The sequence below is a fragment of the Molossus molossus genome, unplaced genomic scaffold, assembly GCF_014108415.1.
Source record: "Molossus molossus isolate mMolMol1 unplaced genomic scaffold, mMolMol1.p scaffold_m16_p_22, whole genome shotgun sequence".
NCBI classification, from domain to species: Eukaryota; Metazoa; Chordata; class Mammalia; order Chiroptera; family Molossidae; genus Molossus; species Molossus molossus.
The window spans coordinates 31,402,878-31,426,657 of NW_023425358.1; the positions used below are offsets into that span (position 1 = coordinate 31,402,878).

General features: G+C 50.3%; 1 protein-coding gene across 2 annotated transcripts in view; it reads left to right on the forward strand.

Annotated features, from left to right (window-relative positions):
- The window catches only part of TBX5 (T-box transcription factor 5), a 42,824-nt gene extending 19,557 nt beyond the window's left edge, over positions 1 to 23,267 (forward strand). Inside the window, exons 7-9 of one of the 2 annotated variants that reach the window (XM_036276989.1) lie at positions 1,567 to 1,658; positions 13,176 to 13,402; positions 22,349 to 23,118. In XM_036276989.1, coding sequence (XP_036132882.1) covers positions 1,567 to 1,658; positions 13,176 to 13,402; positions 22,349 to 22,923 — 894 coding nt within the window. In that variant the 3' untranslated portion in view covers positions 22,924 to 23,118. Of the gene's footprint in view, positions 1 to 1,566; positions 1,659 to 13,175; positions 13,403 to 22,348 lie in introns of both variants that reach the window. The other variant, XM_036276990.1, reaches the window with a different exon arrangement.
- The last annotated feature ends 513 nt before the right edge of the window (positions 23,268 to 23,780 follow it).

Consider the following 23,780-nt stretch of genomic DNA (forward strand, 5'->3'; position numbering starts at 1 on the left):
GACCTTAATTAGCATCTCTTCTAGAAAACAAAACATACCAGAATGCCTGCCTCCAGATGGACAAATTAATTACGCCTGGTGCAGAGTTTGTGAAAGTTTCTAACTATACCACTGGGGGTAGATGAGATGATTTGGGGGGGGGCAGTTACTCGAATATAATGGAATCACAGAAAGTTGTTCTGTTTTGATTATCTTTCTCTTCAGCAATCAGGGAGACAGTCTTAGTTCAGTTGGTCCCCCCCCCCTTTTTTTAATACCTGAGGATATTTTTCCATTTATTTTCAGACAGAGTGAGAGGGAAAGAGAGAGAAACATCGATGTGAGAGAGATACATTGATTGGCTGCCTCCCGCACAACCCCAACCAGGGCCAGGGACAAGACGCAACCAAGGTACGTGCCCTGGACCCGAATCGAACCCACAACTCTTTGGTTCAAGGGCTGACGCTCTAACCGCTGAGCCAGGGCCAACGGGTGCTCTTTTGAACACTGTTTGAAAGGTGTCTAATCTCCCCTTGAGCAAAGAGGAAGCAGGACCAGCAGAGAGAATCGGATATAACTGTTTTCTTTCTATTGAATAGCAGGTGACTCTGGTTGGACCCAGAAAGAAGCCATATAATATTTTGTATGACATAAATTGAAGTAAAATAGATTTCAGTAAACGTATTGAACAGACCAGTGTCCAGGTGTGATTTACATATGACAGTGACGGGGAAGGCCAGACGTGAACAGCCGCACCTTGATGCCTGCCGCCGTGGTGTCTATGGAGTGACTCAGTTTGTGGAAATTAATTCCCACACAGCCTCCAGAAAGCACTGCAGCAAATGCCATGTAGAGGCCCCCTCTCGTCTGGTTCAGCTACCGTGCTCTCGTGCTAACAGACTATATGGTGGTGGTTCACATGAAAATTCTGGGCCTTGAACCAAGAACCCCGTTCTCTTGCTAAACGTTGTACATGGCAACAAAAATATCCGAGAAGAGGGCTGTCTCTTGCTTACCTAAAAAACGAAAGAGGCTTGGAAACTGTCCGATAGCCATTATGTAGTTGTCATTCCATCTGTTGATGTTTATTTAATTGGACACAGTTTTCCACCTGAGCTAGCAAGACCTACCTGTGAAACGATGAAACGAACCTGAAATGCGGCATCGTAGGACTTGGAAAGGATAACCAGACCCTCCCAAGTGGAGATGGCCACGCTGTGTGATGCCAACAGGCGGGATGGGGGGGGGGGCTGGTGTCCCACAGTTGAGGCCTAATTGGTGTTTGGAACACAAAATGCTCAGATGAATCAACAATAACAAACCGGCTGGAATGATGCAGGGTATGACTTTAATTAATGGGCAAACCGAATCCTGGCTTTTTCCCTCTGTTGAAAAGCAATCTGATCTACGACATTCCGCCTGATCCCAGTGGTGGGTCCCTTTGATGGGGCTGGCTGAATTTGCTTTTTTGGGGGGGGGGGTGGGGGGGAGGTTGCTAGAAGCTGCGTGTCTGCAACACAGTCTCCGCTCGTGTCCCGAGGTCGTCTTATAGCAATCATGTGCAAACCAACTCTCTCCTTTCTTCAGATCACCCAGCTGAAGATTGAGAATAATCCCTTTGCCAAAGGATTCCGGGGCAGCGACGACATGGAACTGCACAGGATGTCAAGAATGCAAAGGTAAGAACATAGATTCCCGGGCTCCCTCCTCACCAGGTACCCCCCACCCCCACCCCGGCAGCCCAGGTGAGGCATCAGCAACTTGGCACCTCCCTCCACCAGCCAAACAGGTACAGAGAAACGGGCCCTGTTAACCTGCACGGAAAAGGCTGAACGAGCTCCTCGAGTCCCCTGAATGATCGCGGGGGTGGGATGTGTCCGAGGGAACTTGGCATCCTTCATCTGCCTAGAGAACAAAGCGACCATTTCCCCTCTTTCTTCCTTGGCTGTCTCGCTCCTTCCCGAGAAGCCCCCCTCTCTTGCTTCCCACAAGTCAGGGCCGATGAATGATTTTCCTTCTGGCAACCGCTCTCAGTCAATGAAAGGGAAGTTAACGACTTGATTTCCTGGGGGTGAAATACAGACAAGCTCGACGCCACGTGGTGTCCAGGGCACGGGGGATTGGGAGACGGTGATAAAATGGCTCCGTATTTGTAACATGTCCTGTGGTCACAGTCGCTGATGTGATGGATAGAAACATTGTAGCAAATGTACATAGTGGGAATTCAGTCTGATTTGAAGGGATTGTGCGAGCATTGCCAATTTTGTCAAACACTCTCTCTACCTCTTGATATGCTTCCAAAATAAGTTACCATATGGCGAGAGCGTGAGAAATCCATCTTGATCCCTTTGACCAAGAGCGTTGTGAGTTTTGTTTCGTTTGTCCTTCCCCTTTTGGTGGGTTTTGTGTTTCAAAATAAAACGAGGTCACTGAGGAAGCTTTTCCTTGTCCTTTCTGGAAGACACAGAAAGGGAGAGTAGGCGGATGGACACATGGGCTCATTGGAAGGAAGACGAGACCTGGAAGGAACAGGAGAGGAAGGGCCACAGCTTTGTGGTTCTAACACTGGGTGTATAAGTACCTGTCATGGACAGGGTGTGCAGAGAGCGGCTGACCAGATCGCATTTTGCATGCTTTTTAAAAATAAAGGGCAGTCAATGGGGAGAAAAGGAGACACATCTGTAACAAAAACAAATTAATTAGTTAAATAAAAATAATAGTAAAGGGCAAAAAGGTGAAGGAAATAAGAGATACAAATTGGCAGTTATGAAAGAAATAAGTCACGGGGATGTAATGTACACTATAAGGAATATTGTCAATATTGTGATAATCTTGTCTGATGGTTAGGAGACTTAGTGTGGTGATCACTTTATTAGGTACATGAGCGTTGACTGTTTTGTACACCTAACACTAATATAGTGTTGTATATTAACTATATTTTAATACAAGTAAATATGGCATCATCTTCAGGGAGACACACGCACACACCACACCACATTCCTGCAGTCATCATCGGTTTTCCTCACGATGGTAGATTAGTAAGATGCTTTCTGTGGCTAAAATAACCAAGTTCTTAAATTATTCTTTTAAAAAAATTTGGCATTAAGCGTCTACATTTTGCAATTGGAGTTGGATCTAGTCTCTGGTCAGTGAAACGGTTGGCAGTAAATATCACAAAGCTGAAAGAGGTCAGACTCTCGGTGGCCCTGGGCTCAGAGGGCCAAGGTTTTATTTCTGCCGTGTTCACACGCCCAGCCCAGTCTGCCCGTTACCTGCCATCCAGGCTGCTGAGCCATGGACCAGTCTCCTCTCCTGCAGGAAAGGGTCCAGATTGTGCGGTGGGGACCAGGTAGAAGCCACCCAGTTCCAGCCTGCAGACAAAGGGTTTTTCCCAACCCCCACTTCTTCCCTCGCTCCCACAAAGTCAATTGCAGATGGGGTGATGGGTTTAAGGTGTTGTAAATCACCCCCTCAGACATCACCAGTTACCAGGTCCTGTGGATGCTACCTTCTTGACATATCTCAGACTGCTCTCTCCTTTCTCCTTCCAGACTGTCTATTCTGAGCACACCATCCCTGCCTGCGCAGGCCAGCACTCCAGGCCTATTGTTTTCAATAGGAGGCCCAGACTCCTTCCCAGGTTGATCAGGCCCTTCCCCTCTGGCCTGGCCACGCCCCTCTGACCTGGCCACGCCCCCTCTGGGTTCACCTCTCCCCCTAGCTTTGTCCCGCACCAGTGCCTCCTCTCTGCTTCACCCTTGTTCCAAACCTAATTCTTTCCATGATTTTTGGCCCTTCAAACCACACGTGTTGTCTGCCTCAGACTCTGTCCCCTCCCCCTGTCCATCACTAGGCTCACCTCGTAGCTTTTCCTTCCTCCAAGAAGCTTCCCCTGGCCACAGGCTGAGTAGTCCTGTCCGCTCCCAGGACCCCTCACTGCTTTCCGGGGTCAGGCCCGGGCCCTGCACTCTGGAAGCTGATTGGACGGCTGATAGATGTGCCAGGAGAGACAGGTGGGAGGCACAGGAGGTTAAGAGCTCAGATGTCACTGATCCCGGGGACTCGGCCCTGAAGTTCTCAACACAGTGGTTAGCTGTCTCGGCAGCTGACTCTGCTTGGGTCTCAGCGGGCTGTCCTAACCACCCCTTGCTGCTGTAGATTGGGAGGGTTTGATTAGGGGACTTTCTGGGGTAGGTGGAGCAGATGGAGGGCAGGCAAGGGCGGCCGGTCATCGTGGGCACTGGGTCATTGACGTGCAGGAGCAAGCCTCCCAGCTAAAGAGCCACGTGTGTCTTCGTGGCCGTGTTAGGAGCTGCGCCGGGGAACAAGAGTCCTAAGCAGTGACCAGGTGGGGAGCGTGCTCAGGGTCATCTCCCTGGAGACGCTTTTGGGAAGGACAGGGAACTAAGCAGAGTGGCCCCATTACAAGGCTTTAGAGGCAGACAAACCTGGGTTTACATGTGACCTTGGGCAAGTGGTCAGACCTCTGGAGCCTCAGATACCTCATCTGTAAAATGGGCACAAATAAGTGTAGCTTTCACTTTCTAAGGTTCTTGTGAGAATGCTATAAGAATGCCCGGGGAGGGCTCGGTGCCTAGTCCTGGCTCAGTAAAATGTATCTGATGTGGAGCGAGACTCCCCATCACTCCTGGTTTCATACTTGCTCAGCATAATTCTGGGCCGTGGTCCCAGCTCCCAGGTTGCAGCAGGTAGTGACTAGTGTCCCAGGAAGGTGGCTGTCCAGAGTTGGCCGTGATAACAGCCGGGCTGGACCAGCAGGCTCACTGTTAATCTTCTAATCCTGTTTCCTGTTCCACACACACCCGGTGACAGCTGCGGGGGAGAAAAGCAGGAGGGGCGAGATTTCCTCTGAGCCCAACAATTGGAAGGCGGGCTGAGCGGTAACTCGAAGTGAGTCTACAGAAGTCGCGCTTGGATCAGCTTGGCCCATGCCTGGGCACTCACCCTACTATCTCTCCTCCCCCCCTCTCCGCGCTTGGAAAAGCGCAGATGGTGTCTCAGTGATTTTCCAACATTCACTTATAGTTTCTAGTTACAGAAGCAACAACTGCTTAATATAAAAATGGGAGAGCAGAAAGAAGAGAAGAAAATCATTTAAAAAGCCCGTCTCTGGCAGACTGCTTAAAACATGCATCGAGGTTATTTTGCAAGGTTAGTCTGTGGCTTAAAAAACACCTAATCCAAAAACCCATTATTTCTTAAATTGCACGGCCCCTACCCTGGTTATAAAGGGGATGATCTGAGCGGATGCACAGACAGGTACATTGGGCTGACTGCATACCGTGACTGCTTGGAATGGGGGTAAGTTCGAAGGAAGGGAGGAAGAGGAAGATAAATTAACTTAAGGTTGATTATTTAAAGAAAAAAAATGAACTACATAGCAGTCAAGTGGGTATGAAGATTTGGCGAGCGTTGTCAAGGTGATATGCAAATGATAGACATTTGGGGAATGCACCTAAAGGCGCATCCTACTAAGAAAGGTGCAGGAGTTCACTGCTCTTTGGAATAATCTAGAGTTTTCACAAAACGTTGCTTTCTTTGCACTTTGCTCCAGTCTTTAAGATGTGCTCAGATAAGTTCTGCATTTCCGAGGAGTGAAAGATGCCAGGGCCGGTGGGGGGTGGAGGAGATGGGGGTGGACAGACAGACACCTTTTTGGAGACATGGGTAGGAGGCCTTGTAGGAAGAAGGGGATTTGCATCGGTCGGGAAGAAGGCTTTTCTGGGTTTGAGCAGAGACATGGGCAGGGGTCTAGAAGTTTTGGGGTGTAGACTTGAGGTCAGATTCTGAGGATCCCTGAAAGCCGGTGCTATCTCAGGATGTCCTGGGGGTGCTAGAGGTGGAAGGGCCCCGGGTAGACAGTGTCCGGTCCTGCCTTCCCAGAAGGGGACAGTGAGGCCCGGAGACGCATCCATCTATTCAGTTTTTGAGCTGTTGGTGTGTATTTCAGCTGACACGCCTTTATTAAGCGCCTGCTGTATGCCAGGCCCTGGGACGCACAGGTGACTCAACACGCAGGGGAACAGGGCCCACAGATGAAGAAGCAGCCTTTGGAGTTGGGGTCCACACTGCCACACGAGGCAGCTCCAGGCTCCTCGACCCCACTGGGTCTCGATTTCTTCATCTGTAAAATGGGGATGATGATGGGATCTGCCTGCAGGGCTGTTGCGTGGGTGAAATGAGCTAATGCGTGTGTCCTGATTGTGATCCCTCTTCTAGACAGGAGAGTCAGAGGGTGTGCCCACATGGCACCGCACCGCCCTGGCAGGCACGGAAGCACTTGGCATAGTGTCTGCCCAGAGTGATGCTGGATGGACGTCGGGTGTGAGATAGAGCCTGAGCCCGTGTGAAGCCAGAGGCCTGGTGGGCTTGCCCGGGGTCACACGGCTGGTCAAGGGGCAGAGGCCTGGCTGCGGGCCTGGCTTCCTTTGGTGGAGTGAATGTGCCTTCTGCCCCTTGTCCTCTTGTAACAAACCCACAATGGGAACAAGCAGCGGGCACTTTGGGCTTCGCCTCACACAGAGTGGCCACGAGCAACGCCAGGTCTTTCGCCATACTCCGTCTTTATGGAGCATCCTCTGGGGCTAGCAGATGGTGGTCGTGTCGCACTCGGGGACCAGTGGGCTCTTCAGAGCTCCTCACGGAAGGACTGAGGCTGCCTCTACTTCCTCAGTCTTCTCCTGGACAGCTGGGACGTGGTCTCCGGAGCGGTGGGGGGCCCTGAGGCTCTGCATTCGCTGGCCTGGAGTTGGAGCCCCCGACAAAGAGCAGATAGGAAGGCTTGGAGCCCACAATGTGCCCCAGCTAGACCGAATAGGTTCACTTGTCAGTCCCAGTCCAGGGACGTCTCTGCACACCAATCCATCCATCTATCCATCTATCCATCCATCATCTTACTTTTTGAGGTTACAGACCAGGTTACAGACCCGAGTACATTCCAGCCCTGCATACTTCAGCATGAATATCATTAACCAGGATCCAGTGGTGGTTTATGATTCTGTACTTCGGGTGAAATTTACAGACGGTGAAATGCACACATTGCAAGTGCGCCGGTCCCCGTTTGAGAGACGCATTAGCCCGCAAAACCCAAGTCTGGGCCGTCGTATAGAACACTCTCCACCCCAGACAGCTCCCAGTGAATTCCTGCCTCCACCTCCCCACCAGAAGCAGCCAATGTTCTGATTTCCTTTCACTAGAGGTTAGTTTAGTCTGCTACAGAATTTAGTATAAATTAAATCATTCGGTGTGTCCTCTTTTGCAAAAGGCTGCTTTTTCTTGGGGAGCTTTAAAGACTCCCAACGTCTGGGCCGCCCTGCAGAAGAGCAAAGACCAGTGTCTCTGCTGGGGGGGTGCGCTTTCAGGAGTCAGTATAAAAAAAAAAGCCAGGAGATTACAGCATAGAGTCAGATTTGAAAGCCCCTCCCCAAAGGTTTCCCCCCCTCCACCCCTCCCCACTCTAAGCCCTGTTTCTCAACGCCCGACCCCAATAATTACTGTTCCCACTGCTTTTTTAAAGACCCATCCCCCTGTAGGTACCCGCCTGGAGGGCAGGCACAATTTCTGATTAGTACACAGAACAGTTAGCATTCCTGCAGGGATTGTTGTTTTGGGGTGATCTTAGCAAGGTCGCCATTTGCACTGATTGTCACCAGGAGGTCCTTGGCTTCCTTCTGCATGAGCAAGGGCCCCTGTGTGATTCCTGTCTGAACAGAGGAGATCTCAGCCGCGTCCCCTTGAATGCAGGAAGGAGTCTGATTAAGGTCAGTTAGACGTGGCCCCTCCCACCTTCTGGCTTCCAGAAGGACCAAGAGGCTGAGCCTCTGATTGCTGCTCTCCGCCTTCCCACCTTCCTTCAAAATTATATATATATAAAAAAACCCTACTAAAACTGAGACTCAGTTAAATTTCTTAAAATGGTTAGTTTTATGAGACCAAAGTTAAGTATTGAGCTCTTCAATTCAGTACAAGGCACCTGGCAATACTGCTCCACGTACTGTTACCACGAGCCCATCAGAAGTTTCCTTTGCATTGACATTTTCTATTTGGGGGCTCACAGCTATGACATGTGACATAGGTCCTGTTGCTTCATTCCGTAAATGGAGAAACTGAGGCAAAGGGAGATGTTATGCATCATCCACACAGCTGGTCCAGGACTTGCCCTGTGACTCCGGAGCCATCCCTGTAGTGTTGCTCAAAACGTTTATTTAAAATAAATTACAGACCCCTTCTGAGTAGTTGATGCAAAGATGGACCACTCCCTAGAAAACTGACACTCTAAATATCTGATAATGGGGGATGGGTAGGTGGTGGTGGTGTTCACAGACCATTCAAAGCCCTCGCAAGATAAGAACTTCTGTTTCAGATTATAATAATGTGTGGTTTATAAGCTGGTGTTTATTGAGTAAAGTGCACCAAATATATGCTAAGCCTTTTTTTTTTTTTTAAATCCTCAAGGATATGTTTTCATTGATTTTAGAGAGGAAGGGGGAGAAAAAGAGAGAGAGAGAAACTTTGATGTGAGAGAGAAACAGTGACCAGTTGTCTCCCATATGTGCCCTGACCAGGAATCAAATCCACAACCTAGGCATGTGCCCTGACCGGGAATTGAACCCACAACCTTTTGGCGTACAGGACGATGCTCCCACCAACTGAGCCAGCCAGCCAGGGCACTAAGCCTTTCTGTGCAGCAGCGTATTATTTAATAACCTCAAGAGTGGGTGTATCTTATTATCCCCATCTTATAGACAGGATTCTGAGGCTCAGAGAAAGGAAGAATCCAGCCAGCGCCCCATGGCCAAGTTCACTGGGTTCCCACCCTGACATGAAATGATCTAGAGATTTAACAAGGCCGAAGTTGACTAGAGTTGGGTGCTTCCGGCCAGAGTGGGGCGTGTCTTTGAGCTGCCCAGTGCCCCTCCCATCAGACAGCCCTGGGTGAATCAACGGCGGGAAATTCAGGTGACTTCTTGTGTCCACCTGTTCTCACCAGCCGGAGGGAACGGCCAGCCGCCACCATCCCCTCTCTGGCTGGCTGGCGTGGTGGGAACCGAGTAATGAAACAATTGTAGACGTGAAGGACTCTTCGCACTGAGCTAAATCCCACGGGGGCGAGCCATCCCCGGTCCTCCCACGTCTGTGCGTTCCACCAGAATGACCTCCCGGAGCACATCGGGGAGTTCATACATCGCGCAAGCTGTCGCGGGATTGTGGGGCCCTTTGTGAATTTTAATCGCAGACCGGCGTGCTAGCCCAGGGAGGAATGCGCTCCCCGAGAACAGGAATGTTACAGTCCCCAGCCTTGCCCCGCGCGCGGCCTGGGCTGTTTGCGAAGGGCTGCCAGAGACTAAGCAGCGCAGGGCACGACACCAGCCAGCAGCCGGCCACCTGCTGCAGTGAAAAGGCCGATTCAGACGGCTGCAGTGGAAAAAGGTTCTCAGGGGCGTTTGTTAGCTGGCGGCACGCGGTGGGTGCAGTGTGGCCGTGGGTTTCAATATTCCCTTGTAACGTTTTACAACCCAGACCCGGCGACAATGGTGCCATTCATGGGGCTCGCTCATGTGGAACAGAATGTGAGAGCCTGGGAGAAGTTGGTCTGCGGGCTCCGACACCCAGGGTGAAACGAGGTGCTCAGGACCCTCGGCGGGTGTCCTGGGAGCGTAGACTAGGCAGAGCAAGTTGGCAGGATGTGGGTACAGCTGTTGATACAGCTGAGAGCAGTGGGTTTGGCTGGTAAATGAAAGATTTTTTGAACAGTAGGATCTGCAGATTGGCCAGTAGGACTTGACGTTGTCCTGGTGTAGCCAATGCCCAACTCTGTTATCGCCAGGAAGCTTTTATCCCAGGACGGCTGTGTTGCCCAAGCTGTTGCTGCGAAGGCAGTGATTTTCTATTATCAAGTGTAAGTTGGCAAGAGCTTTGGAATAGCACTGACCTGGGCTGACGCTCTGCTCCACCTCTTCTTAGCTGCTTAACATCTCTGAAACTTAGTTTCTTTGCCTCTGAAGTAAATCTAAGCACAGCAATAAAACGGAGTTCTTGCCAGGATCAAATGAGGGAAAGCAGAGAAATCAACCAGTACAGTGGCTGGGACATTAGGAGACACTTACAGAACAGTGTGGATGATGATGAGGCAGATAATAATGATGATGGTGATGATGATGGTAATGATGGTGAGGATGGTGATAATGATAGTGAGGATGGTGATAATGATAGTGAGGATGGTGATGGTGAGGATGGTATTGATGGTGGTGATGATGATAGTGATGGTGATAATGATGGTGAGGATGGTGAGGATGGTGATGGTGATAATGATGGTGAGGATGGTGAGGATGGTATTGATGGTGATGATGGTGATAATGATGGTGAAGATGGTGATGATGGTGATGGTAATAATGATGGTGAGGATGGTGATGGTGATAATGATGGTGAGGATGATGGTGATAATGATAGTGATGGTGATAATGATGGTGAGGATGGTGAGGATGGTGATGATGATGGTGATGGTGATAATGGTGGTGAGGATGGTATTGATAGTGATGATGGTGATGATGATGATGATGGTGATAATGATGGTGATGATGGTGATAATGATGGTGATGATAGTGATAATGATGGTGATGATGGTGGTGATGATGGTGATGATGATGGTGATAATGGTGATGATGATGGTGATGAAACGCCAGCCCTCTGTTGCCGCCCTTCTTTCTAGACACACAAAGGCCTTTTCAACTTTCATTTCCATTCTCTTGTTTCCTGGATTCTTTGATGAGGCTCTCAACCGTGGAGGAGTATAATTTATCTTCTCATCACAAGGACTTCAGAGATTTTCACTGTATTGGTACTAATCATATTCCTTTGACTGGATGAGCCCAGTGGAAATTACCTGAATTTGTTTGAGTGTAGCATTGCTTTCCTTTGCCTCTCTCTCCTACCGAATGAGAAGTCTCGACACATTTCCTGCCCTGTGTTGACACCTGTCAGATGGGTTTGCAGATGTTGTGTTTCAGGCACTGAGAGAGAGAGGTACACGACCAGTGGTAGGGATGGTGTTTCAAGCTCCTTGGAGAGAAGCAAGCTGTGTGGGACGAGTGATTACTGGGGTGGAGTGGCTTGCTCATTTCTCCGAGTGTTAGTAATCAAAGGCAGGCTTGCCCTTTCCAGACATTCATTTTGCAATCTGACGATGCTGGAGCATAGAATTCCTCAGAGCCCATTGATACATTCTCTTGTAAACTCCCTCAGCCAACATTTTTGGGAGTTATTTTCTTTAATTAAAAAAAACAAAACCCATCTCTATTAAGAATATAAAACTAAAAGAGAAACCCCTCCTTTTGGGGAGCTTTGACAGCCTGGTATGTCCACTAGGCAGACCCAAATAGAATTGCCACCGAGATTTGACAGCTTTTATGTTTTATTATTATTATTATTCTTGTAATTCTTCTTCTTCATTTTCCATGACGTAGCTGGAGCCACAGAGGGAGAACTATAAAGCTAATTTCATTTCTTCCAGCCTGCTGGTCCCAGGGGGAGGTTCTGAGTGGTGTGGCCACTCAGGATGGCTCCCGCCTCAGCTTTGAGATGGCACATGCCACAGGAAAACTTGGCTAGGAGACCCTCGGGGGTCCTGAGGGTGTCTGGAACCTCATGGAAACTTGGCAGACACGTCATGTCCCCTGCCTGGCTATTCTGATGTGTTTTCACATAACAAACAAAGGCAGGGGCCCAGAGTGGGGGTTGTTATACCCCTGAGGGGTGGTAATGGTGAACCCTAAACCCCTGCTCCCCTAAAAGCACATTGTGTTTTAAATATTGGCAGAAGTAATTAGGACATTGTCTAGAAGTCATTAAGGGGACTGTCGGGTTAGATTTCTGGTGTGTCTCTTTCTAGCTCTGTGACCATGGGCGAGTTGCTTACTCTCTCTGGGCCTCAGTTTCCTAATCTGTAAAATGGGGACAAGAATGGCACCTACTTCCTATGGTCACAGGGAGGATAAAATAGGGTAATACAGCACCTTTCAGAATGTGTTAGGTGTAATGTTTTTTTCCGCGAGATGATTTCAGGTGTACTCTGATTTTAATAGGTAAAGATTTATTTTAACAGCATTAGAGGAATGGTAATTAACATCACAAGCCCATAATTTCATAGATATTAATGCCCAGAGTGAGGCTAAACTTATTTGAACAAAAAAACAATTTAAGCCTGGCTGGTGTGGCTCAGTGGTTGAGCATCGACCCATGCACCAAGAGGTCGCTGGTTCGACTCCCAGTCAGGGCACATGCCCAGGTTGTGGGCCAAGTCCCCAGTGGGGCGCATGCAGGAGGTGGCCAGTTGATGTTCTCTCTCATCAGTGTTTCTATCTCTCTCTCCCTCTCCCTTCCTCTCTCTCTAAAATCAATTAAAAAACAATTTAAAAAATGCACTAAGTTAAAGAAGAGTTGGTTCTGGGTCATGGCAAAAATCACAATTGCATTTGGGATTTAATGATACATGTTTCTTCTGGGGCAGAGATTCTGAATTTGGTTAGTGCTGTGGACCTCACTGCCCATCTGGTGAAGACTGGATTACTTCTCAGAATAACGTGATTAAATGCATGTAATAAAATTCATAGATCCAAAGGAAACCAATTGTGTTTACAATGACAGTGATGATCATGGTTGTTATTTGTTGTGCACTCATCATGGGCCAAGTATTGTTCAGTTTTTCACATATATTTACTCATTTCATCTCTCCACACCCCTTTGAACTGGGGTTTTTATTATCCCTTGGAAAATGAAGGCATGGAGATGTTAAGTAGTATGTCAGTGGTGACAAGTACAGCAGCTCAAAAGGAAATTCTAAGGCACAAGCAGCAAACTCTTCAGATTAGGGTAACTTAGGGTCATCTCTGACTATCCTAGTGGTCAGCAACCATGCTTGACTCACCTTTCTGCATACATGTAGAATTAGTCATAAATCTACTTGCCTACTATATACGGCATGAAAAATTAATGCCCAACTATGTACCTCCAAGGCATATGATGCACTGGAATGTAATTGAATCACTTTGCTCATCAAACACCCTTTTGTTTCTTATTTTGTGACTTTTCTGGTCAATTCTTTGACCCCATGATTCAACCAGTGGGAGGATCTGTATCAGGGCACTGATCGATGTTATCCCCCGTCTTCTCTCTTTCAGTAAAGAATATCCCGTGGTTCCCAGGAGCACAGTGAGACAAAAAGTGGCCTCCAACCACAGCCCTTTCAGCAGTGAGCCTCGAGCTCTCTCCACCTCCTCCAACTTGGGGTCCCAGTACCAGTGTGAGAATGGTGTGTCCGGACCCTCCCAGGACCTTCTGCCCCCACCCAACCCCTACCCGCTGCCCCAGGAGCACGGCCAAATTTACCATTGTACCAAAAGGAAAGGTGAGTGTGACATCCCCTGTCCAATGTGCCTCTTTCTCTACTTCTTTCCTTTCCTTGGGGAAAAAAGTACACATAACTCTATTTGCTTATTTAAAAAATGTAAACAATACAAAAACACATAGAGACTGTAAGAAATTCAAACCATACCAGTGAAACATGTCCTTCCCCAATTTTAGCTCCTTCCTTGGGGGAAACTTACTTGAAAGGTCCAGACCTATTTTATTCATTTACACACATGCACCCACGTACCTAAAAATAGTTTTGTTTCTATTTTTAGCAGTTGCTATCAAACTACATATTTTGCAACTTGCATTTTTTAAACTTCAGAATAGGTTGTTGATATCTGAGCCTGGAGCTGCCTCTTTTTTTTTTAAGTGAAGAGGAAGTATTACCCCAGAAAGGTGAGGTGGCGTTTCTAAGGCAGGTTGCTTCCAGTGTTCCTGCTTGTAGCACAAGCCACGCCGCCGGGAAGGTCCTTCTCATCGGACGTGCCTCTCTAGTTCACGTGCCTGGCTTTCTCGCAGGTGGATTCTGAGCTCTCCTTTCCTTTCCAGATCAAAACTTAGCACAAAAAGAAAAAAAGGAAAAGGAAAGAAAGTCACAACTGATTTTTTTTCCTTCTTTGCATCCCTTTTTTCAATCTACTAGGTTGGTGTCTCCTTTGCCAAATAAGAAATGGTTGACTTTTCCTCAGTCATTTGAGTCCAAATGGACTAGGTTAAGGAAGGAAATTTCTAGTGATCATTTTTTTTTTTTTTTGGAGTCAGAATCAAAGCGGGTGCCATGGATGGTGTGGCTGAGCTCAGTTTACTGGAGCCATTGCCTGGTGTGAGCTGCAGATAGGACGGTGAGGACAGGGAGGGCAACGGGGCCATGGAAACACAAATTCAAGTCTCACCTCCGCCACCAGCTTCTTGTGTGACCTCAGGCACACCTGTCTGTGCCTCAGTTTCCCGCTTTGTAAATGGCGCTAAGTTTCCTAAAGCACCTGATGCTCATGAGCACCCAGTAACTGTGATTGCATAAGTAGCTGACATCACTCCAGAAAGTGTGTCCCAGTGGGAAGCAAAGAGAAGGCTCATCTAGGTGAAGTCTTGAGAAAGCGATGCCAGGTGGTGGGACTAGGTAGTCTGGTGCTTCTGCCTGTGGTTCAGAATCAGACCATTGGGGTGAATCTAATCTTTGCCAGTTACAAATTTTTATAATTAAAGAGCCAGTTACTTAAGTCCTCTCCACCTCATTAAAAATAAAAATTCTGTACATACAGGCTTGTGATTGGGCCTGTCTCATAGGCTTGGCGTGAAGATGTCATGCTATCCAGCTTGGGCTTAGCACAGGTTGACTCTTTAAGCGGTCACTGTTTGGCTCGGGCAGGCCCAGATCCTGGTCTTTAGCCTGTTGTATCTCGAAGCCTCCGTAGCCAACACGATACCTTTGGAAGTCCGGTGCCCAGTGTTTGGCCCTTCAAAAAACAGCTCAGTAATAAGGATTAATGGAAGCAATGCTTGGATGACTTTCTCTGGAGCTGGGGTTACATGAGCAAACGCACCAGTGTGACTATCTGACCTTCACTCCTCTTGCATTTTGGAGGAGGGAAGAGCTGTCTTTGGTCCGAGCCTGGGCTGGGGAGCTGATCTGGATGACGCTGGGGTTTCCAGACTTATCTGAAGGCCATCTCAGCTCCTTGGATCTCAAAGGCCTGAAGAGTATCACCCCTCCAGGCCCCCTGGACTGACTCCCAGCAGGTCCGCTGCCGGATGGGCTGCAGACCAGATGCCTGCAAACGAGCCTCCCTCTTCAGGCGCAGGCAGGGGTGAGGACGGTCTCACGGAGCACATGTCCCTGCCTGGGAGTCTTGTTTGATGTCCTATTTAAGGGTGGCCTGCCTAGGTTCCAGACCATGATTTTACCTTTTGAGTAACACGATTCAGTAGGTGCTTCTATTAACCACCTTGACCGATGGGGAAACTGAAGCTCAGAAAGGTAAACTCATGTGCTGGAAGTTCTCAGAGGTGGGATTTGAACCCAGGCCTGGTCTGCAGGCTTTGCCCGGGCCCAGAACCACCACTCTATACTGTCACCCTCGCTTATCGGCTACAATCTCAGAACTTCGCCCTCCACTAGAGAGTTGCTCTCGGGCCTGGGTCAAGCGTGCTGATTAAGAGCTCACCAGGTTTGAATTAGGGAGCTCTGTCTATTAAATTAATGCCAGACCAAAAGAAGAGGAGGAAGAAGTTGAAAAGAATCAAGGCGCTTTTTTGGTTCGGTATTTATAGCGGCATCCTTGCAAGTGCATTCCTGGGGGATGCAGCGGGGAGGCGGGATCGGAAGGCTGGGGAGCCGCTTTCCATGGCGGGGGGCCGTGGACCTGCGGGGAGCACTTTGTGGACTCATGGCGGCCACTGGGGAGGCTGGAGTTGCTGGCTGGTCCCTTGCAAGGCATCACCATCACGGACACTGTCCCAGCTCTGTGGCCTTGGGCACGTTGCTTTGACTTTCTGAGCCTCAACTGCCTTGGCTGAAAAATGGGGCTACCAGGAGGACCTACCCTGCGGGCTTGGTAGGGGATGGACTGAGGTAACCCATGGACGCGCTCAGCCAGCCAGTCAGCCATCGCCCTGCCTGTGTGGCTCACCTGTTACGGGCACAGCTGATGACATAATTGTAGGATGGTTGGGCAGAAATGTTAGTCGAATACTGTAAAGGAGACACGTAAAGTGCTAATGGACATGAAAGGAGGTATCAGACGGGGGATCTGGAGGAACTTCAGCTCAGAGTCGCTGGCTAGGAGAAGGGGGCACAGTGGGTGTCCGGGCACAGGGGCAAGCGCATGTGCAGCCCTCAGAGGACGGGGCGCCCGCCCCCTTGGGGGGTGAACGGGAGGCCGGAGCAGAGTGACGGGAAGGCAGGGCCAGCACGAAGCCGGCCCTCGGGAGCCGCGTGAAGGACCTCAGATGTTATCCTGACGCCACCGGGCAGCCGTCGGAGGGGTTCAGACCCGTGGGTGACAGGGTTCAGTTTTGTCCTGAAGCAGTCACATGGCTGTGTGATAGGAGGGGACTGGAACTGATACCAGAGCTCAGCTGAGAAGCCGTGGCGGGCTCCGGGGTGTGAGAAGAGCGGGAGATGGGAGGGGAGTGAGGACTCCGTGACGGGCTGGAGATAACACGGTGAAGAATGACCCCTTTTTCACGGATTCGGAAACTGAGGCTCAGAGAGGTTGAGTAACCTGCCCAGTGTCACCCAGCTAGTGGCTGGCCCTGCCCCCCATCCACACCGCAATCTGGGCACTTGGGGTGCGTGGGATGTGCACCCCGCAGGGCTCCTTTCACCCCTGCAGAAACCTCTGCCCTTCTCACCTCCCTCCACCCCCAGGAAAGCTCCCAGGGGCAGGGGACATTCCAGCCAGGCGCTGTCTGTCTCGCCTGCCTCGGGACGACAAAAAGCAATTCATCATCAGCCTCCATTGTAAAGTGATAAGGAATCAGCGGAGGTTTCCTTCCAGTTTGGGATCCCGTTAAGTGATAACTCCATGGGTGGCTTTCCCCTGGCCCCTGCCTGCCCCACTCGCTATCTGACTTCCCCTCATTGTCTCCCTTCCAACGAGCCCAGGCCCAGCTCAATGAAATGTCAAAGGGCCAGGCAGGCCAGAGGGCTCCTCGTGTTTGGGCCCAGCTGTCTCCAAACTATCTGTCCCGATGGATGGCGCTGGGAAGGTCTTTCATCAATGCCACTCAACCCCAGCTGGGGCCCCCTCCCACCCTGACGACCCCACCCCACTAGAAAGCCAAGGCAACCCAAAGATTTTAGCCAAGCGTCGGCCGCACTGGATATTCAGCGGGGAGTCAGAGGTGGAAGGGAAGGGGCATCGGATGTAGAAAAGGGTCTGCAGGGCGCCTTTCTCAGCACCGTGTGCTTTTCAGAGCAGTTCCACGTGGCTCCCTTCCCTGGGTCCCCCCTGCACTCCTGGAGCCAGGGAGATGTCCTTCCTCCCCCTTGGCAGGGGCCAGCAGAGGGCTGAGAGGATGGGTTCCATCGCCAAGGTTATGTGGCTGGTGAGGGCGGGGCCGGAGGCATTCTCCAGATATGTGTTGATTGGGCCCTTGACTTTCTACTGGGCACTCTGCTGGGTGTTTGGGAGAAGAGCAAGATGGCAGAGCTGCCCGCTCCCATGAAACCCGTATTCCATGGGGGAGACAGGTCATAGGAAGTAGATCAATAGCTTCAGATATGGCTCAGTGAGGTTCGAACTGGAGTCTTCATTCCTAATCAAGGATAGTGCTACAATACCATTCCGGTCATTTCCACTTTAAGCTAAGAGCTAAAATTCACCCATCCGTCCATCCTTTCTTCCATTCTTCTATCCATCCATCCACCCACCCACCCACTCATCCATCCATCCATCCATCCATCCATCCACCCACCCACCCACTCATCCATCCATCCATCCATCCATCCATCCATCCATCCACCCACCCACTCATCCATCCATCCATCCATCCATCCATCCATCCATCCACCCACCCACCCACTCATCCATCCATCCATCCATCCACCCACCTACCCACCCACCTATTTATCCATCCATTCACCCATCCACCCATCCATCCATCCACCCACCCACCCACCCACCTATCCATCCATCCATCCATCCATCCATCCATCCATCCATCCATCCATCCAAGTCAAGGTTACCACGTTTTTGTCTCCTGTGAACATGGGTGTCATGAAAGCTGAAAGTCTGCGGCTGACTAGCAGAGAGCACTGCTTGGTGAGTCAGAGGCCTGGATGATAGTCCCCTTCTGTGTTGCCGGAGATCACTCAGCAAGGCAGTGCTGCTCACCACCCTCCCTCTGGGGTCTCGGTCTGGGTGGACGCCGTCGCCAAGGGAAATGACCCATTTGGGAATGGTGGCAGTGTTGGCTCAGTGGGATTAGTGGTTTAAAACCAGCTCTGTGAGTTTTCCAGCTCTGGAATCCACCCAGAGACCTTCAAATACTGGATGACCTTCCCAGAGCCATCTGTCCAGTCTCCCAAGGGGAAAAGCGGTAAAAGAGAGTTGACCCCAGTTATTCAGACAGACACGATTTGAACAGTTTATGCCCAAGGAAGATAGACAGAAGCTAGATCGTACTTATTATTATTTCAACCCCCCCACAAAATTCCTGTACCATCGTCACGGACAAAATTTCTGTACCAACCTTAAGAGCTGAGGTTGGAACGGTCTCAGTGGTTCGTCCAAGGTCACATAGCCAGTGAGAGCCAGCGACATAACTGTGCCCTGAAATCCATGTTCTGGTTTCATCATTAAAGCCACTTTTCAGCATCAGTAGCATCCAGAAAAATGCAAGGGACCAGGTTTTCCCCAGCGCTACGCAGTGATCGGTGGTCAGACAGGAAGAGCTTCATGCCCTCCAAGGTACTCAGATGGGTTCCGGACCACTCCACACAGCTTGCCGACACCGAGCTATGGACCCCTCTCACCCAGGACTTGACTCGTGACTCCAGCCCCTTCCTCCCCCAACCGTGGAAGGTAAACATGACTTGTCTGGGAGAGAAGCTTTCGCTGTCGACCAGTTATCGGGCTCCCAATGAAAACCGTAACCAAAATAAACGTGGAGGTTGCATCCAACAAAGCATTGATCACCACCTGACAGTTGGATGCCTGCTTTGGAATTTCTTTACAACGTGGTGAGGTTCGGGAGGAATTTGAGAATGCGCACAACCTGCTTTCTTTCATCAATGAGCCAGTATCGAGCCGTTCTTCAGACTCTGCATCAGATCTTTGGGGTATTAAAAGACTGGAATGTGTAATTTTACGATTTTCCAAATAGGCTCCAGCCTTCTTTATATTATCCTTTCTTTCTAACTTGTAACAAGTCTGGAAAGGGATCAGAAACTCGGAAATGGTTAGTTTGCCTTGTTTTTTTGTGTGTGTTTTTTTGTTTTTCCTCTTGCCAAGGGTACCCTGCAGCTGTACTTTCTATTATTGAAAAGGGGAACGCCCTGGTTAAATGAAAAACCCGAGTTTCTGCTTCCAACAATGGAAACATTCACATTTATGGATCTGGGGATAGAGGGAAGAATGGAGGGAAGACATTGAGGAAGGAAGTGACCGGCACAAAATGTTGACTGTGGCCATGTCTTCAAGACGCCAAAAGAATGCCCAGTTGAAAGGTGAACAGTGTGGTCACCGCTCTTCTGGGTGTCTTCAAACATCTGGCATGACGCGGACATCTGGAAGAATGGCTGCCCCTTTTCACTTTCATTTGGACAAATCTTTGGGTGTCCTATTGGTCCCAGAAAGAGTCTAGCTGAAAATAAGTTGGCAGGCTGTTTGATTGGTACAACCCTAGCATAGCTGTGTTTTTGGGGGGAGATTTTTGACTTACCTGTGGGTGTCCCTGGGAAGATGATGCACATGGAGGTGTTGGGTGGAACCCAGACCCAGGCTGCCTTACTGGGGCGCTATTGGGTAACGCAGTCCAAAGTAACAAGATGTATGGTGGGGCGAGCGACCAACTTAGATCTCTGTATCTGAGGACCACCTGCTGATCACAGACGGTCAGCATCTGTCCTCACTGCTCAGGGCAGAATGGACAGGGGCCAAGTACATGGACTAAGAGCAGGACTGCGACTACCTGCTGACCACTCTATCTCCAGCACTTGGTACAGGGCCTGGCACTGGTAGGGTCCCATGAACACCTGTTGACTGGAGGAGTAGCATTGGATTTTAGAACTCTAGAGAGCTGCCTGCAGGGTGTGGTTGGCAGTCATCAGCCCTGGCTCTGACTCGAGCCTCTGTCCTTCCCAGCGGCATGACCTTGGGTGCATCACTTCCCCAAGCCTCAGTGTCTGGCTCTGTGAGACAGGAGCGAGAGCAGCCACCTGGAGGGATTACTGTGCGGTTAGAGATAGGTCACTTAGGAAGCGCTCAGTCACTCACAGCTATGATTGCGTGCGTTCTTCCCTCATGCCACCCACCATCACAGTGAGTGGCAGGGATGTCCTAGTGTTTCCTTTTCCCCCCACACCCCTAAGGACAGACCTATTTCTTAACGTTTATTGATTAGAAAGTGATTGGAAGATGAGAAAATACTGTCTCCGGTTGCAGGTAGAGTTCCATCTAAGGAACGACTCTGGGTTGAGGTTGACACTTGGGTAGATACCAAAGTATTGCTTCCCCTGAAGGAAACAGCGGGAGCTGTTTTAGATGGGATCTGCCACGAACTGACTGGTGGGCTGACCCTCACTGAAGAGCTGCCCTTGAAGGTGTCCTGTCGGGAGATGTATACATGCGCCATCTTATTTTATTCTTAGCCAGCCAGCAGAGTAAATATCACTCTTATTCAGAGATGCTGAAAATACATCTCTGCGAGGGGAGATGCTGGCATCCACAGGTATGAAGTAGAAGAACCAGATTCAAACCCAGACACTTCTAGACTTCTCCGCCCGAAGTCTGGATTTTGGGGAGCCCCTGGAAATTGTGTGCACACTCCATTCTCCAAATGTTGCGTTTTAGTGTATTTTTCTAGGAGACAGCCCAGCACATGTGTTGGTTCCCGAAAGGGTCAGTGACCCCAAAGTGGTCAGAAGCATCTCTACTGCCCCTCAATTGGAATTCCTGTGCCGAGACAATGGCAGTGGCTCCCTCAGCCGCAAATCAGTGATACGGTCATTTGTGCTGACTCAGCGGATATTAACTAGGCACTTGTTCCGTAAGGCTTCCGGAAAGGATTTGGAAATTCATTTACTCGAGCCCCCCTCCGTTTGTCCATTTGTCCATCCATGCGTCCGTCCACTGCACAGATATTTATTGCATGCCTTCTGCGTACGGTGTGGTATTGGAGAGCAGAGACTTCGGAGTTCGGTGGCGAGGATTCTGATCCTAGCTCCCTGTCAACCAGCCCTATGAGACCTTGGCAAGTGTATGTGCCTCAGTGTGTCTCCTTTCTCTCCTCTGTAAAATGGGGATAGTAACAGGACCCGTGTCATAGCGTTGTTGGGAAGGTTACATGCGTTGTCTCATGAGTCCCTACAGCACGACGTGTTGTTTTTACCGTTATTGTTGATTGAATTACTATTTTCATTATGAGGCGCTTTTGTGGAACTTACAGGCCGGAGAGGAGGGAAGATGATAACAACAATAACTTATTTCTTGAGTGTGTCCTTGTACCAAGCGCTGGACTAATAAACACTCTCCCATTTCGTGCTCAACAATTCCCTGGGGAGTGAAGTGCTGTTGTTCCCCGTCCCATTTTGCGGACGAAGACACTGAGCTCAGAAAGGTCACAGTTCGCTTAGAGCCTCTCTCAGCCAGGCCCTCGCCGACCAGCCCACCTCTTCGAGTCAGAATCAGGCCGGGGCTTACAGTCCCAGGAGACTCAATTCTTTTTTAAAAACATGTTTTTATTGAGCCTGGCCAGTGTGGCTCAGGGGTTGAGCATCCACCCACGTACCAAGAGGTCGTCGGTTCGATTCCCGGTCAGGGCACACGCCCAGGTTGTGGGCCCGATCCCCAGTGGGGAGCAGGCAGGAGGCGACCAATTGGTGTTCTTTCTCATCAATATTTCTATGTCTCTCTCTCTCTCTAAAATCAATAAAGAAAAAAATATTAACCAAAAAATAAATACATAAATAAATATATTTGTATTGATTTTATTGAGAGAGGAAGGGAGAGGGAGATAGAAACATCGTGAGAGAGAGACATCGATGGGCCGCCTCCTGCACGCCTCCCCCTGGGGATCCAGCCTACAACCTGGGCATGTGCCCTGACCAGGAATTGAACCAGGTCCTCTCAGTCCATGGGATGACGCTCACCCACTGAGCCACGCCGGCCGGGCTGGAGATTGATTCTTCAGGCCTTTGGCCCCATGGCTGTGTTTGCTGTTAGCTGCGGGGTGGCTGGCTCTGGCCTCACAAGTCTCTCTCCTCCTGTCTTAGCAGATGAAGAATGTTCCACCGCAGACCATCCCTACAAGAAGCCCTACATGGAGACGTCGCCCAGCGAAGAGGACCCCTTCTATCGCCCCAGCTACCCCCAGCAGCAGGGCCTGAGCGCCTCCTACAGGACAGAGTCAGCCCAGCGGCAGGCCTGCATGTATGCCAGCTCCGCCCCGCCCAGCGAGCCGGTGCCTAGCCTGGAGGACATCAGCTGCAACACCTGGCCCAGCATGCCGTCCTACAGCAGCTGCACGGTCACCACCGTGCAGCCCATGGATCGGCTGCCCTACCAACACTTCTCCGCCCACTTCACCTCGGGGCCCCTGGTCCCCCGGCTGGCTGGCATCGCCAACCACGGCTCCCCGCAGCTCGGGGAGGGCATGTTCCAGCACCAGACCTCCGTGGCCCACCAGCCTGTGGTCAGGCAGTGTGGGCCTCAGACTGGCCTGCAGTCCCCCGGCAGCCTGCAACCATCGGAGTTCCTCTACTCTCACGGTGTGCCTCGGACCCTGTCCCCGCACCAGTACCACTCTGTGCACGGGGTTGGCATGGTGCCAGAGTGGAGTGAGAACAGCTAAAGCCAGGCTGCCTTCTCACAGACGTTTGCTGGAGAGAGAGGAGAGAGAGAGAGACAGGAGGAGAGAGAACCCCACGGACAAGATCTTCACGTCACCCCGTGTCTGCACTCGAGAGGAGCCCCAAGACACTGATCTAATCAGTAGCCTGAAACCACAATTCAAAAAATGTGACTCTGTTGTTTCGTCTCCAAACTTTAAAACAAAAATAAATGAACTGAGAAAGATGAGTCCCATCCCCACCACGACCGCCGCACTCGTCAGCGGGCCGCGCTCACACCGCCTCCAGAGGCCCTCCCTGATTCCTCCTTGGGCCTCCAGAAAGTCTTGCCTCGTCGAGTGTTTTATCCCAGAGCGAAGTTGGAGTCTTTTCCTGTCTTGGTGTTAATGTTGACATTGTTATATAATAAATAATAATATATTTTTTTTTTCTTTTCAATTTTCTTAACGGGACCCAGTCCCATATTTTGGGGGAGGTCTGAGGCAAGTGTTTCATAGTATGTACTTGTGGGGTTCTCTCCCTAGAAACCACCCCTACAACCTAAATTCACCACCCTCCCCTCGACTAAGAAATGACCTACCTCTGCCATGTGATGTTTCTGAAAATGTCCCTCCATCCCCGGCTTCTCTCTGACTGCATCCCACCTTCGCCATCATCGCGGAGCCCAGCTTGCCTGCCAGGGGAGTTGGGATCACCTTGGACTCCACTCGGCATCTGTCTGACTCGGCGCTTGTCTTCTCGGGGGCGTCCAGCCATCTGTTGTCAAACGCGGCCGGTAGCTCCCCAGCCGGAGAGCTTGCTTTGCAAAACTTAAAGAGCCCTGGTTCACACCGGCAGAACGGTGATCAGCAAGGGGCAA